The 16,071-nt window shown below is 43.1% G+C and overlaps 1 protein-coding gene across 3 annotated transcripts in view; it reads left to right on the forward strand.

The window, feature by feature from the left end:
- Positions 1-15,869, forward strand: part of DPF3 (double PHD fingers 3) — a 157,132-nt gene extending 141,263 nt beyond the window's left edge. For all 3 annotated transcript variants that reach the window (XM_042870297.1, XM_042870305.1, XM_042870345.1), the window contains 3 exons: positions 11,162-11,274; positions 12,602-12,683; positions 13,720-15,869. In XM_042870297.1, the coding sequence (XP_042726231.1) occupies positions 11,162-11,274; positions 12,602-12,683; positions 13,720-13,790 (266 nt within the window). In that variant the 3' untranslated portion in view covers positions 13,791-15,869. The remainder of the gene's footprint in view (positions 1-11,161; positions 11,275-12,601; positions 12,684-13,719) is intronic.
- The last annotated feature ends 202 nt before the right edge of the window (positions 15,870-16,071 follow it).

Consider the following 16,071-nt stretch of genomic DNA (forward strand, 5'->3'; position numbering starts at 1 on the left):
TTCCAAACTTTTGCCTGGTATCAGGGAGAAGAATCCTCTTACTTGGAGTCATTCAGCCTCTAAATCATGAAAAAAAAAAAAAATGACAAAACTTTTCCCTGTAGACCCAAACTTTTATATATAGTACTTGTTAGCAATAGTAGAGCCTTCTCTGTACCCCTCCTATTCCTAATGTTGAAGATGGATCTTTAGGACTTCCACTGTGTAATATATACACAGGGGAGCACATAGACATTGATTATTCCCCTTAAGTTTGGTTGAGGTTGTCTAGAGTGTGGCCTGATGTGTTATAATCTCCACTGTTCCCTGGAAATTATTGTAAAATTATATTTTGTCTGCTACACTAAAGCAGGGCACTTGCAACAGTTCAAGTCCTACGTTTCATTTTAATGATTAAACTGAGAGCTACTCATCTGTGGCATCTTATTTTCAACAGTCTATTTTTTAAAACCTGACTACTTGTTTTTGTTGTTGTTTCAGCAAATGTTCCTGTTGTGTGTTAAGAAACTTCTGTGTGCTACTTGATGAACTTTTTTTTTTTTTTCCAGTAGGCATTAGTTCTTTGTGTTTCCACAATGTGTGCACCATGGGATGGGAGAAGCATGGCATTTACCTTTAAAAAGCACAGATTTCTGAAGTACAGTGTTGTTGCTAATATTGCTACCCAGCATATAACTAGAAGCAGTTTTGATGTAGCCTAAGATATCTGCAGTGGCTCTGAATGGCCTACAAACTATCACACTGCTATGGAGAAAACACTGAACAGTTAAAGCTAGTTTATCTCCAGGGTTGCATGATTGCTAGGAGTCATTTTTTGCTTGAACTGAAGCTCCCTCTCATTACACAGCTTCAGTCTTTGCTGTTGGTGTCCTCGTGTTGGTGTCTTTGTTGTGGATTGCAGGAGAAAGAACATGACCAAACCTGTTAGAAACAGTTACCTTTTTTGAAACAGACAAGATTTTAAGTAATGCTGGAGTGAGTTTTCTCAAGCGTTGCTGAAGGTGTTGCTTGCTCATTTAGATTTCTTTGAAGTACTAATTACCATTACCTTCCTCGTATGTTGATTTCAGGAGTCAGTACTGAGGCCAGCTCCCGAGGTGAGAAGTCTTTGTATGAGAAATCATTGAACGCTATACTGTTACTGAAGGAGTACTTTTATTTCAGTGTAAGCCATAGCCTTCCTGTTCAGGTAGCACTTTGCATGGCAGACTTTATATTATATAGAGTGACTTTGAGCTTATGTTTGAGAAATTCACTTTCCATTTTCAGCACAAATCATAGTTGGTTTGCATCAGTGCTCCGCTGGGAGTGGCTTAAACCTGTTAAATAGCGCTAAAGTTCCTCAGGCTCAACAACTCATTTTAGCATGCAGTGGATTCTATAAAAGGGCCTTGCTTCAGAAATCTCATCTATTGCTGGGATCTTTGTACTTGGGATTCTTAAAGAACAGGTTCACAGCTCTTCTTGGACCTTTCTACACCAAGGATTGTGATTGTGTCTCTGCAAGGGTCCGTAAGGTGCCCAGAACCATGTCAGACCATCAGTGTAAGAGAGGACTTCTCAGACTCCTTGTCATTGCCAGAGCCACTGAGCAGCAGTACCACTAAGAGCAGGGTCAGAATACTTAACAGATCCCAGTAGTACTGTGATGATCATTCACTGGCATTAAATAGAATAATGTTCTACTTTCATATGGCCTCTGTTAAGCAATTCCTCTGGTGCTGAAAAGAAGCAGGGCTAGTGAACTGTTTAATGAGGGACACTTGTGTCCACTGCAGTGGAACTAGCTAATTCCTTGTTTCATCTGAAGTGATGATATCTAGCTGCTATGAAATATGGTTAATCATTGATGCTCACTTGTTACAGGTTAAAGGATGTCCTACACCCAGACTTGGTTAATCTGGTGTGGAAGGTCTTGTGCGTTCTACAAAACCACTTGGATTTTAATCAGGTGTTTTTCCAGTGAAGAACAAAAAATCCTGCTGTTTTGGTGTCCCTGGCATCATTTTGTTACAGAGTTATTCAGAAGGGCTGTTCAAGTGATGGAACTGAAAGATACCGTGGTGAGGAGAAATGATTTCTTTTGCTTCAGAATGAAACGTGTTCTATTTTTCTCAATGGAATGACCCTTTCTTTTCCTTTCCCTCTGCCAAGTGGGCTCTGACTTGAATGAAACATTTCATTTGTGACGTTTTTTTTCTTCTCTTAAAAACAATTAAGTGGAGCTCACTTTTAAAGCAAAACGAAAGTAAGCCCTTTTATTTGTAAAATACTGGCACAAAATGTCTCACCCTTTCTGAAAAATCTGTTTCTGCCTCTGCTGTTTGTTAACCCTGTGTGCTCCCTCATTTTCTTTTGGCAAAAAGCACTTTGTTCAAATTCACCATTTACTCAGATCTCAGTGAAATTGCATTTTTTAGAAAGCAAACTTGTACTTTTTACTGCCCCATTCTGAGTGTGTACTGATACTCTGCAGTGCGCTGAGCTGCTGCTTCCCTTTGACTGTTGACATTGCTGGGATTTTGATGGAGAAATGTAGACTCTTTGCCATGTTGATAAAATCTCCATGGACACTTAAAAATTCCCAACCAACCTACTTCTAATTAATGGAGAAGGGAAAGATCAGAAGACAATGGGATTTTTCCAGCTTCTATCCCGCATTACAAACAATGGAGAGTTTGTTAAGAGTGGTGCCTGTTCCACAGCGGAGAGAGAGCTCCTTTAAATCAATGGGCAACTGAAGTAGCTTGCTCAGAATTGTGTTTAGCTGAGCGAGGCAGTTCTGGTTATGTCTGAATATACAACACATTAGTAGCAGAGTAAGTGATGTTTGTGTGGGAAAGTCAGACTGCTTGTGTTTATGGTGTGTTTGTAAAGGTTATCCGCCATCTAACAATCGTGCTGAATTTCTTGAGTGGTATATAATTCCCTCATGTAACAATGATGAGGTCACTGTCTATGCGATGGTATGCTGTCTTCTGCTCTAAGTTAAGTTTATTTAACATTAAATTGATGACATTTGAATAATTTTTCTGGAGTTTGCCATTGGATTTGAGTATCCTGGAAATGTTCTGTCAGTGAACTAACCCAGAGTGATTTTTCAGTCATTCTAGAAAGAAAGTTTGTCCAGATATCAGTGATCGTCTACTTTCCCCCTCTCCCAACCTCTCCAGTTCACCTGCATTAACCCAGCCTGCCCTATTTCCCTGGGTGGTCACTCCCACCAGTCCTTGAATGAAGTTCTCCCGGAGCCCTCGGTGCTTGAGGAGGCCTGCGGTGGCACGAAGCAGTTGTGTGAATGCTCTCCAGGTGAGCTGGATGAACACAGGCCTGATTTCAGCACAGAGATGCTCGCGTCCCCATGTGTTGCCTCTGTTGCACTCTTAGACATAATCTAAGTGGAGGGAGAATCTCAAGAGGGAAAGCCCTTGGGAAAAGCCACAGCCTCTGCCAGTTTGGGTTAGGCATGCTGCATCGGGTCAGCATGGAAAACCTCACACTGTCAGTGCTTGGGCTTGTTCTGCTTGTTCTGTGGGCTTTGCAGTTCTGTCCTTGTCAATGTAATAGGCTGCAGTGCGGTGGGGTCAGAACAGCTGCAGGCGTGTTGGATATCTGCGAGGGCGAGAGCTGGTTTAATTGCCTGAAACTTCTAAGACAATTTAGTCATCTTTATTTCCAAATTCCAGCAAGCCACTGGCATTTGTGGGACCCTCCTCTGTACTATCTAACCAGTTTGTGTTGAGAGCTGCTATTGGGGCACTGCCTTGGGGTTAGAGGCATGCTCGTCTGCACTGGCTGTCCCTGCAGACATACTACTCTCAAGCTGGACCAACAAGAACAGCGAGTAAGGGCCAGGTGTCCAGGCAGCAGCTGCAACTGTGAAGGTTCACGCAGGTAGCAGGGTAGTGAAAGGGAGGAGGAACAGAGCTTCCATCTTGGTTTAGGGGGGTTTGATGGTGGTTTTCGTGAAATGCTTGAATGGAAAGCTATTCAGACTGCTCTTTCCCTAGCATTTTAAATATCACCCCACTCCTCTCATTATAGTGGGAGATTTTGGCTCTCTCAGAGGGGAGGAGATGTTCTAAATGGGCTGCCAGGGAGGTGGATTTAATGCACTAGGAAGAACTGGCTTCACCAAGTTAAAAAGCAAAACAAAACCCAATCCTCCACTCCTATTTTTAGTGTTTATGACCAAGTATTTTTGCTTGGTTGCTCATTTTGAAAGGGTTTAGTGAGCCTGCCAGTTGATTGAAAGCTCTGTGGTGTGTGAGCTGGCCGGGCTGGGGAGCCTGCAGCGCATAGCGACGAGGTCGGTGCTGCCTCCGAGTTTTTTTCCACTGCAGTTTGTTGAAGGGTAACGAAAACGTCCCCCAGGCTAAGGGGATGTTGGCTTTCCAGGTTGTAGTGATTCACCTTCTATGGATAAGCAGCCATCCTCCCGCTCCCGTGTTTTCATCTCAGTCTACCTCACCCGTACTTCTCTTTAAGACCAAACGCAGGACCTGCTCTGCGCTGGGACAGCCTCACATGCCACAAGGTGTACCTGCTGGGCGGCATTAGCATTCTCTGCCAATCTGCCACTGATTTGCGCTTTATAAATGGCTTTATTCTTGTTATTAGGAGCTGTGTCCCTGGCATATGGAGTCCGTGCAGTGCCTGCAGGCAGGTTTCCTTCCTGTTGGTGTTGGTAAGCAGCCCAAATGCCTCCTGGTAATTAGCAGATCATTACCCATAAAGCCGTGCGGTGATGCAGCCTGGTTTTCTGGAGGTCACTCTGACCTAATTCACCCCTAGGAATCGTTCAGAGCTGGCATGACTTACCAGTGCATTAACAAGCTGATGCTTTGCTATGAGGTTATTTGAGTGCTTCCACATTATGTTTCTTAGGGAAGAAATAGCCATTTTGTCTGGCAGCCAACAGTGCCTAATAGGGGCAGGCCTGGAGAAGGAGGGGGTGGAGTGCTGCTGAGCTGTGGGATGGGATGCTGTGGGCATGTGGCATTTCTGTTGATGTTTGGTTGGGGTCTGTTTCTGTTCTCATATCAGCTGAGCAATGTGGAGTCTGGCAAGCAGCCGTGCTGGTCTCATGGTCTGGTCCTGTGGTCTGCCTCTGTTTTTATGTCTTTCTCCTGCATCAGGATCTCCAGTCCCCACAGCTGGAACTTGAGGTGTGGGTACAGGCTCTGGATGCTCAGAGGGATTGGCTTGCAGGTGTGCCAGGAGAATGCCAAGATGGCTTTTGTCCCCTGCCAGCCCAAGACAGAAGGCTCTCCCAGCACCATGCCAAAAAACTGCCTTGCTGATGGGCTTTCAAGGCTTCTAAAGTGTGTTCCTATTGACTCCAGTTATACCCTTCTAACTGGGGTTGGGCCCTGCCCAGCATGTTTTTTATTTGTCCCTTGTGTGAGTGATTAAAGTGAGTTCTCTTCTACCATTACTGAATACTTGAGTGCCAGGCTGTAATGTGTGTGCCTGTTTTTGCTGCAGTAGGCAGCCCTGTGCTTTGTTCTGCTCCTTTCCAGCCCTGGACATGCTGGGCAGGAGCACTGCAGGGCCAGGAAATGAAATGACGTGAACTGATAGCTCTGCTACAGCTGCATTGTTTCAGAGCTTATTAGAGAGGTTCATTCTTGCACAGTTACTGGCATATTGCAGCACCCAGAGAGGTGGTGGATGCCCCGTCCCTGGAGACACTCCAGGTCAGGCTGGAAGGGCTCTGAGCACCCTGATCTTGCTCTTCATTACAGGCAAGTTGGGCTAGATGGCCTTTATGGATCCCTTCCAACCTAAACAATTCATGGTTCTATCCTATGACTTTATGATTAGAGGAAAGTTGGTCTTAGATCAAATGAGGCTGAAGCGTCTGTGAACCAAGGCCTTGATTCTGTTGTGGCAGCATGCGAACACAAAACCTTCAGCACTGGGAGAGGCAGTCATGTTTGCTCATTTCCATCGAGATGCAGAAATTGACACTGGCAATATTTCCTCTGTTTCTCTCCTGATAGTAGTAAAACCCAAAGGTGCCTTCAAATGGGGCTTCATTTTTTGTTTGTTTGCTTGTTTTTCTTAAAAAGCTGAGTTCACCAGGGCTCTTCTGTGAAGAGGGTGAGGCCGGAGCTCCTCATCTGCAGCCTCCAGCACTGACCCCTGCTGTGGCCTCAGGGAGAGCTGTACCATGCAAGCTGGCATATGTCTCTACACCACAGCTCCTTGGTGTTGCCAGATGGGAAGGGCCAGGAAAACCCCATGAGCTCCATGTCATCCTTCCTTAGAAATGTTTGGTTTATTCCTTAGCACTGCATCTCCTGGAGCCCTGGGATTCTGGCAGCCTTTTGGTTTGGCTGGAGGGTTTGCTTTTTTTTGTTTGCTTGGGGACCTTTCAAGGTGGAATCCTAAAACGGTTCAGGAATTAAAAGGCAAACAAAAAATACTTTTAATAATTCACTGATAGGTAAACTTGTCTGGCAGCTTTTGAATGTAAGCATGCTAAACTGCACTTGTAGATGGACAAAGGAAGGCTACCGTTTTATATCATAAGCATAAAAACATATCCTTTATTAGAATTACAAGTTTCTTTTCCCTTCTTTTTTTTTTTTTTACAAATAACAGTAATAATTCTCTCTAATGAAGGTAAAGGTCATAGCAATGCTTATTCAGTCTTAGTAAGAGGAGTTCTTGCAGCTTTTGTGCATGTTTGGATGGGCTTTCTGTGTCACTATATCTATAATATGTATTTATGGCTGTTTAAAGACTCGAATAGTTCATGGAATAAATTCTGACATGCTGTAGCTAGGAGCCCTGTGGGTTTTCATTATACTATTGATTAAAAAGCCCACAACTACACAGCAAAGATAAAGGACAGAATTGGGAACTGGGCGGAAATACCTTTTGCTCCATACAAATAATTTCACATTTTTTTTATAGGAGTCTTGGCTTATTTTTTTCCTCAAGATAATCTCTGCCTTTGTTTGAGAAAGGTTATTGATTGGATTGTTAACTTAAATAGTCTGTGGCGGGTGTGACAGAGCACATGGCTGCAATTAATCTTGTGATGCAAAATCCATTATTGAAGAAGCACTAATGAGCCGTTTGCAGGCCTTGGCTGGTCACAGAGCGCCTGGGAGCAGCAGATTGCTGCTGCCCTTTAATGTCAGTTTTGGTCTTTAGTGTTGCACAGGCAGCGTAAGCAGAAGAGAATATTTGATTTTTTTAAGGGTGCTTCCATTTAAATTCTCCTTACCACCAGCCTGCAATTGTACCGAGTGCGGGAGTCATGAGATGGTTGCTGAAATGCTTTCACCCCCCATTCCTCAGTTCAGGTGTTCAATGGACATAGTATACAATTAAAGCCAGCGGCATGTGAAACGCGTATGTCATGGTAAAATATGGTCTTGGTCGCAGAGTTCAGATCCAGATGAGAGTTTTGACATAGATGGGAGAGCATTCAGGGCTGATCTATACTTTAAAATATTGCTCTAAGACAAAGGGATGAGCTGTTGGAGACCCGCTCACTGCAAATTTTATTGTCTCTGTTGTTTATAGCTATTGCGGCATAGCAAAAGTTTAGGTAGAGAATAGTTATGGTAGATTAGAAACTGTCGATGTTAACATATTGCCTTCTCCTTCAAGAGAACTGCTCCCTGGGTATATTTTAGAGGTCTGTCTATTGACTTCAGTGGCACCATAAATATGTGTTACTTCTTCTGTTAGATGTGTGGAGCTGATACAGACATGTGAGAGTGATCGGGACTTCTCCCGGGCTGAGGCGCTGCCTGAATTATAACCGAGTTCCCACTGCAGACTGCTGCACACCTTAACCATAGGGAATGCAGTTTATCACAAGATTAGCGAAATAGAAGTATTTCTTCATCCTGACCACATAACTGATGAAATTAAGCAAGAAAATCTTTCCTACTCTCTGGTTCATGCACTCCCATAGTATCTGTTACTATGGAACTGCAGTTTTAAATGCTCTTTGTGTAAAGGAAAATTGTTCATGAGCTGAATCAACCTTTGTATTTTTTAAATGGATTTGGATCTATCAACAGTAACCTGCTGTATGCAGCTTCAGGGCTTCCTCCTCTTATATTTTCTGTGGAGGAAATGCCAAGGTGTGAAACAGGGATGGTGTTTACTAATGCAATGCCAAGAAGTCTTGAGTGTGTGAATTTCCTCTTGGGTTATGAAAAACACTGGGTTTTGAACCAAAGTAACTGGAAAACACAGAGATTGAGATGAAGACAGAGCAGGGAAAAATATTTTCACGTTTTAAGTGTCCACTGGCATGCTTACCATATGCTGTAGTGCCTCACTGAGCTACTGGCATAATTCAAAATAGTCTTTCCAACAACATTAAGTTTGGGTCATGGAACTACAAGGCATGTTATTTAATGTGATAGAGAATATGACTTGGAGACAGAAAGAGATGTCCATGAGGCTTTCTTTCTGCCTCAGGCATATCTTGAGAGTAGACTATGGCTGTGCAGATGTCACTGTGGGCATTTGTTGGACTCCTTCATCATCACAACATTTGGAGAGAGAGGCCAAAGTGTAAATGAGTCGATGTTTTTTTGCAAAAGATTCTTTCTTTGCTATTAAAAAGTTGTCACAGCAGCCCTTACTCTACTATTAATGTGTTTTAAGAGATCTTCAGCCCACAGAAGTCCCATTCTTTTAGTCTTTGATGAGTGCGGTGCTTAAGAAAGACTCTACAAAATAGGATGGATCACTTCAAGGACGAGGCACGGTTGATAGCAGACACAGCACAGGAAACCTGCAGAGGTATTTCTGAGGAGAGTGAGGAACTAAACAGTCAAGATGGATAGCTGGAAGAGAACAGGAATGAGTGTGAAGGGACAAAAATAAAGCAGTGAACAGAAACTGACCTTCATTTGGGAAAGGGAGTCTCTGGCTATAGTCTGCAATGAGCAGTGTGTGCACGCAGGCAAGTGAGCACGTAAATGCATGTATGCAATTAACTTTGATTTATTTCTGTAGGTTTGATTCCATTCTTTCTGTTTCTTTTCAAATGTGACTGAAGCTATTTAACTCTCTGATTAATTCACACCCCGTATGAGTTGTTTTCTTTGATATACTCCAGCACTGCACAACCTTTCTTGATGCAGACTTGCTGCCATTGGGATGAATTCCTCCCTGCTGTGTAGTGTGACCCATTTGTTCTCTTCAGTGGCGCTGAAATGAGGTTCTGCATTTGCTGTAAATCAGATCTGGAGGATTATTTCAGTGTTACGTTGGGTTTTGTTAGTATTATACAAGGTCCCCTCAGCAAGAAAAAGATCATGTCACAGGATCTCTTTCTGGACAGTTGTGACTGCAGGGTCCCCAGAATTTCAGTTTGGACTCGGTCCTATGTAAATCTCAGTAAAATGTGACTCGTTTTTTTGCTGACATCTCAAGGCACCCAAAAGGTAGCAATCTTCTTAACTCGTCAGTACACACTTCTTTGTTCAAAAGCTTAGAAGAATGGTATGAACATATCTCCTTTGCTTTATGTTCAACTCATAACTTACGTACACACATTTCATTGCTGAACGAGCTTAGTGGTTGTATCTCTGCCATGTGAATGGAGCTGGAGAACCAGAATCCTTATTCCACCATTTTGTGACAGCTTGGGCACATAAAAGAAATATATTTCTCATGCATTACAGTTAAGTAATGCAAGTGTTTGCTTTGCTAACTAGAAAATGTAGATGGTGTTTATTCTTGTGGGCAATGTGACGGCATGACAAAATACCACTGATAGATCTGGTAATGAAGACAGCGCGTCAGTGTGCACATCTCCACTAGCCATGCCTTCCTTTTCTTCTTATCAGAGAAACAGCTCTTTTTTTCTCCACTCTTAAAAAGAGACACTCAAGCTCATGGAGGTGGAAAAGATTTTTTCTGCCTATTGGCTGTTGTCTAGGAACAACGGATCTGCTAGTGGTGAAAAACGCCTGTACACTCAATGGCGTAAGTTTCTACAAGAAGCATGCGGTAGTGCCAGATGTGGGACCTGTATTTCTAGGCTTTCTCTGCCTGTGGATGAGCAATTGGAGAGCCTTGTCCCATTTTCCCTGCTGCTGATTCTGCACATTGCACGTGCTTATATGTGCCAGAGAGAGATACTAAATGCAGGGATTTCCAAACAGGCAAGCAACAGCTTATTGCAGGTGACTTAGAGACCGCTTCACCTGGATAGGGGTGGTTTGGGAGTGCTGTGCTTTATTTCAGTAGCATATTTTTCTTGTTTTGTTTTGCAGAAGGAACACTGATCCTACCTTTGGTTTGTTTGTTTGCTTGTGTTTTCCCCTCCAGACAGCCCATTGCTGACCCTGCTACTGTGATACTGCTGTTTTGCAAAGCTGGAGTCCACACGCATGTAGGGGCGGGGGTTGTGACTCTGGCGGTTTGTCCTTCCTCTCTAGATGTGACTGTTCTGCTAGCTTTCCCTTCTTTATTCCTTTCATTTAGTTCACTGTGGGAGTTGGCTTGGGGTGTTTTCCTTTTGGTTTCTTGTTTTGATCCTGGAAGGTTAGCCATGCAATTTGGTTTCTTCTGTGCCAATCAACTTTAGTGGCAGAGCTCTTAAAAAACTTGAAAGCTGTATCCCTCCATCTTGTCTTACTTCTTCTCTGTATGCTACTGCTTCCAATTAAGCCACGTTTACAGAACTGCTCCACCCATTTGGACACCAGGAAGGGAAGCTCTGAAATGGAGAATAATCTCATTTCCACTAGGTCCTTCAGTCCAGTTGAAACAAAGGTAATTGAAACCGTAGTCCAATTTCTGTTGAGATGGATGGGCTCTTTCTGAAATTGGGTTTGTTTCTGATTTCATCCTCTCTCTTCCTTTCTTTCAAAAAACCAAACCAAAAAACACAAAACATCAAAACAAAAAAAATGAAGACAAAGCCAAACTATTTTTAAGAGCTCTGAATAAAACTGCTTTGCCAGTGGGGATTGGGTGGGAATGACTCTGATTTTCTCTCGTGCCCGGCAGCGAAAGGGTTAATGCCTGCTTTTCTCTTTGGTATCTGTTAGTTGCAGCCCATGTTGTGATCAGTCCACGTCCATGTGCATTTTGTTCCCAAATTAATGCCGGTTAATTGACAATACGTAAGCAAGCCTTAACCATGACCGTTGTTTCCAATCTTCCTCAGGACACCCGACCTGCCTGCAGTTCACCACAAACATGACTGAGGCTGTTAAAACCTATCAGTGGCAGTGCATTGAGTGCAAATCCTGCAGCCTTTGTGGCACCTCTGAGAACGATGTGAGTTGATTTACCTTTTCACGCCAATAAGCGTCACTGCAAGCTGCTGTCATGTCCGCCTTGAGAAGCATGTGGCAGTGGTGTGGGTCCTGGCTTTTCTGCTGCTTCCATGCATATCCTAGGATGGCCCACCCCTGGGAGCAGAGCTGGGCTCTTCCCAGTGACCTGTTCAGCTGCTCATCTCTGATGAACTTATCATGAGTATTACGTAGGGCCACCTGAGATGCTGATATGCTTATTCAATAGAAATTAGCATTGTGGCAGGGAGCTGCCAAAGAGTAGTATCTCCAATACTGTAATCAGGAGTAGATCTAAATGGGTGATAACCCCAGAGATGGCAGGTATTTTTCTTCTGTCTCTGATTTTACTTTCTTGGTTCAATTTTAAGATTTTAATTATAATACTTGGGAATGGAAACATTTGGATCTATACACCTAAGTACTAATTCCAGGGATTTCCAAATGATCCAGAGTCTGCAGCTGAACAGTATCCTTTCTGTGTTTTTTTTTTCTTTTTTTTTTTTTTTTTTTTTTCTTTCTTTCTTTTATCCTGATGCTAAAAATCCTTGATAGTCTGTGAGAAACTTGGAGAACTGACTGTGGCTGAAGAACTTTAGAAGCAGTAGTTTAGACTACATTCCATATAGCAAAATGAATGTGAAGCCTGAGAGTTCATTTTGCTTTAGTGGAAGGTGAGAAAATCTGAGAATAGGGACTCTGTGTTAGGAGTCAGAGGATACTTCTGAGAAGCATTTTTCTCCCCGTGTGAGTGAAAGAGCTGCAGGCCATGAGATAGGATTGTATTATTCCCATCTACTTCACAAAGCATTTGGTACTCAACTGAGTTTTGGATAACTGGCTAAGTCCAAGCTTTTGATGAGAAAGGTTTCGTGTGAAAGGATAGCATCCAGAGCTTGGCTGTGCTAACCCCACAGTGTGGGGATGCCAGTCCTCTTCTCTCAGTGCAGAATATCACTGACCTAGCAGCCTTTGGTCCTACATTGTGAGGCTGCCTTGGAGAGGAAGCCCTCTGGCCCTCAGGAAGGTTTTCCAATTAAAAGTGGATCTGCCTTTGTGGTGAGTTAGGGCTCTTTGTGGCCTCTCAGGAATATGATGTTTGATGTCTTGGGCCCACAGACATGGTAGCTTTTACCTACCCCACAGTCTCTTAGTCTCTGTGTTGCAGCTCTGTGTTCCTAGCTGAGCACTGCTGGTTACCATGCTTATGTCTTCAGCTTGGCAAGAGACTAATTTACATCATTTTCTCTCTCTCTTCTCCTCTCCTTCTCTCCCTTTTCCCCTCTGTTTCTCCGACAACCCTGCCTCAGGACCAGCTGCTCTTCTGTGATGACTGTGACCGTGGCTATCACATGTATTGCTTGAATCCACCAGTCTTTGAGCCCCCCGAAGGTAACATATGTCAGAAGTCTGCTTTGAAAATCACAATGAAGTCCTTGTGGAAAAGAGGTTCAGAAAGTTGGCCAGGATCGTGCAGGGTTAAGGAAGCAGTAGCAAAGGAGAAGCAAGCAGTGCTGGGAAGAAAGCAAATGAGTAGACTTTGAGGGCTGGTGTGATCTGAGATGTCCTCTGCAATCTTGTCTGATCTCTCCTTCCTCTTCCCAAACGCGGCTCTTCTGCAGGTTGTGGGTGCCTTTGGATGCCCCAGATGGCACTGGACACCTCAGTTCAGGCAGCTGGGTTAAGCTCCTATGAACAGTGACTTTAGACTTCCAAAGAAGTCAAGATCCCAGAGAGAAAGAGCCAGATGAGGAAGTCCTTTCTGGAATAGCTGAGTGTTGTCAGGAGACTGGATTAGGAGAAAAATCTTCATTCTCTGACCTGTCTCTGTCTTGGAAGGACAAGAATTTTAAGGTCTATATCACGTTCAGTGTGCAGTTTTGTCCTCTGATGAGGATTCAGTCTGAATTTACAACTACTGGTTATAGTTTGCCACTTGGTTTTGGAGCAGAAGGATTAGTCCCTTAACATTACTGATTCTCTAACTTAAATCTGCAGAGAGCAGTAGAACTGGAGAAGGAGACATCTGAGTGCAATGGCTGTAGTTTACATGAGGGGTGAGACAAGAATAATTACAGTAAATCTTACCTGCAGCAGCTAAATATTTGTAACTTTGAGAAATAGGAGGCTAAGGAGTGGAGAATTTTGAAATGGTGGTAATAATTAGGTAAAGGCTGCTGTTTGACTGGGAGGTAGTGTATTGGATGTGTCAAAATATGAAATACCTATAATCAGAAATGCACATCCCAGCTGTGTTGTAACTTGTGTAGACAGCCCTCATGCATGCCATCAAGGGCAACAAAGCCGGCTCCAGGCACATGCAGGCAATCCCAATATCAGAAATAGCTGATATCCTATTCAAGGCCATGTTGGCCTGAAGTCTGAGTATCTGGCTTTGGTGTCATAAGAAAGATTTCTTCATTTGCAGGGAGCTGGAGTTGTCATTTGTGCCGGGAGCTGCTCAGAGAGAGAGCATCAGCTTTTGGCTTCCAGGCCTGAGGAGCTCCAGCAATCAAGAAACACTTTGCTCCTGTTGTTGGCATACCAGCACACAATTCCCATCCAGAACACAAAGACACAACCCACATCACAATGAATGGACACTCAAGTACAGGAAGAGGTATCTGTGGTATTCACTGTCACTGATGCAGAACCTCCTGGGCTCTACTAGAAGGATCACGTACTTTCCTGATGCTCCGGATGAAATCTCTTCACTGCTATGCATGGTTGCTGCTTACCATTATGGGCTCACATGGATTATAGGAGGGGGAGGGTTGTTATATTGATATGAAGAAGTCAATTTTGTGTGGCTTTGTGCTTTCTGTTTAGTTTTCTTCTGAAGGAGAAATCGTAAGAAATCTCCCAAGGATTTGTTGGTCAGTGCTTTGGTGGGAAGCAGCACCAGTTGTTACTGCACAAAGCTTGCCTGGAAGTCCCTTTACTGCAACTGCTCTGTATTCTTAGGGTGGCTTTGCGTTGCATTAGTTCAATACTTCCCATGTTGTGAATGATGTGTTGCCACCAAGAGAAGCACCGATGAGAACTGGGGGAGCGACACTTTCTCTCTTGGAGCAAATGCTTTGAGTTGGCAGGTCTTCAGACATCTGGTTTCAGTGTTTCTGAAGGAAGAGCAGTGCCAGTATGAACATACATAGACGCTTAAATGCTGAGTTTGGTATTTTTGGATATTCAGGCACACCATCCCACTCTGGTGCTATCATGCAGTTCAAATGCATCGTTTTATTTTTACTGAAAAAAAATTGTGAGTGGTTCTGCATGTAACTGATTTGCTGTTCGGCTCAGAAAACTGAACGAAAGAAAACTGTCATTTTAAGTTGGTCATAGAAAATAGAGGTTCCAGTTTTCTAAGCAATCTAAAGAAAGCCGAAAATAGGAACATTGGTATAGGTCACATGAAGCACTTTTGATGATTTTTTTTTTTTCTGATTTCTAAATGAAAATATTCTGCAATTGAAAGCTGAAATTTTATTTTGGGAATTGCCTAATCAGAACTTCCACATTTCCAGAGCTATACTGTTTTGTTTTTTTTTTTTAAAATCAAAATAGTTATCAAGAGTTGTTGAATTTTCAAATCATTTTGCCCCCAAAATCTCTATAACTGCATTTTTGGCAGAAGCCTTATCAAGCTCCCATGAAAGGAATCATTTACTTGAACCTAATATCAAAAGAAAGATTTCATAGTTATTTTAAAATTTAAATAGGAATAGCTGTACTTTGTGCAAACAAACCTCTGCATGCGAAATGGAGAAGTGTTAAGCGAGAGCATCAATTGAAAAAGTATTTTCACAGTTGAGTCCCTGTGATTAACTTAAGACATCGCCAGGAGGACAAGTGAGTACATTAAAACATTTTTATCCGATGCATCTTTTAAGGTTAAAAACATGCAACTCCCCAAACAGCCAAGTAGCCCAGAATGACCATTTTTGTGGGTGTGATTTACATTTCTATCTATGCATAGCTTAAAGAGGGATTAAGATACGCATTTATGAGAGTCCCAAGCAACACGTGATTTGAGTTGCCTGTACAAGTAGGTAAGAGCACTGAAGGTTATATTTGGGATATTTATTCTGGTTGAAACTTTTCTGCAAAATGAAATGTCCCTGAAAGGACACTGTGAAAAAGTAGCAGTGAACTAATTTTTCTTTTTTTCTCCTGCTAATTACACTTAGTTAGAATGAACTATACTGACCTAATGCACTTTTCCTCGTTATTTAGATAGTTTGTTCACCTTTAGTGTTTTGTTCAGCTTGCAGTAGTTGTGCCAGCTGTTGGATTCTCCCACGTGGCTCTCACGACATTGTCTCAGACTGCAGTGGGAGTACTTTAACCTGTTAGAAAAGGGGTTTAGGAAGTGTTTATCCTAGTCGTATTGGACCAAATTCCTCCAGGAGTAGCCACAGTGGCTACCCGTGACATTCATTCAATACATTAACTTTCTGTGTGACACTCTTGGGTGAGCCAAGAGTATAAAGATATTTGAGCATCAGATGTAGGACCTGTCTGCATGAGGTGTCTGGTGCCTGTCTGGACAAAGCTGTAAAATAAATGTCAAATGAAGCTTCTTTCTCCCTGTCCAAGGAACTGCCAACTCCTGTGGTCCCATTCTCACTGCTGAGCTGCTGTCACCCAGTCTGATGGCTGGCCCTGAGGACATGTCCTGGTGGTAGTGCGTGATCCTGGATGTATGGCAGCATGGCCTGAGCCACGTACAGAGGGATCTGCCCTGAGCCTGGCAGCAGTTAAGGGCCACAGCTCCTCT

Source organism: Lagopus leucura, unplaced genomic scaffold (genome assembly GCF_019238085.1).
Source record: "Lagopus leucura isolate 7727_CA_CO unplaced genomic scaffold, USGS_WTPT01 Super-Scaffold_1, whole genome shotgun sequence".
Classification (NCBI taxonomy): Eukaryota; Metazoa; Chordata; class Aves; order Galliformes; family Phasianidae; genus Lagopus; species Lagopus leucura.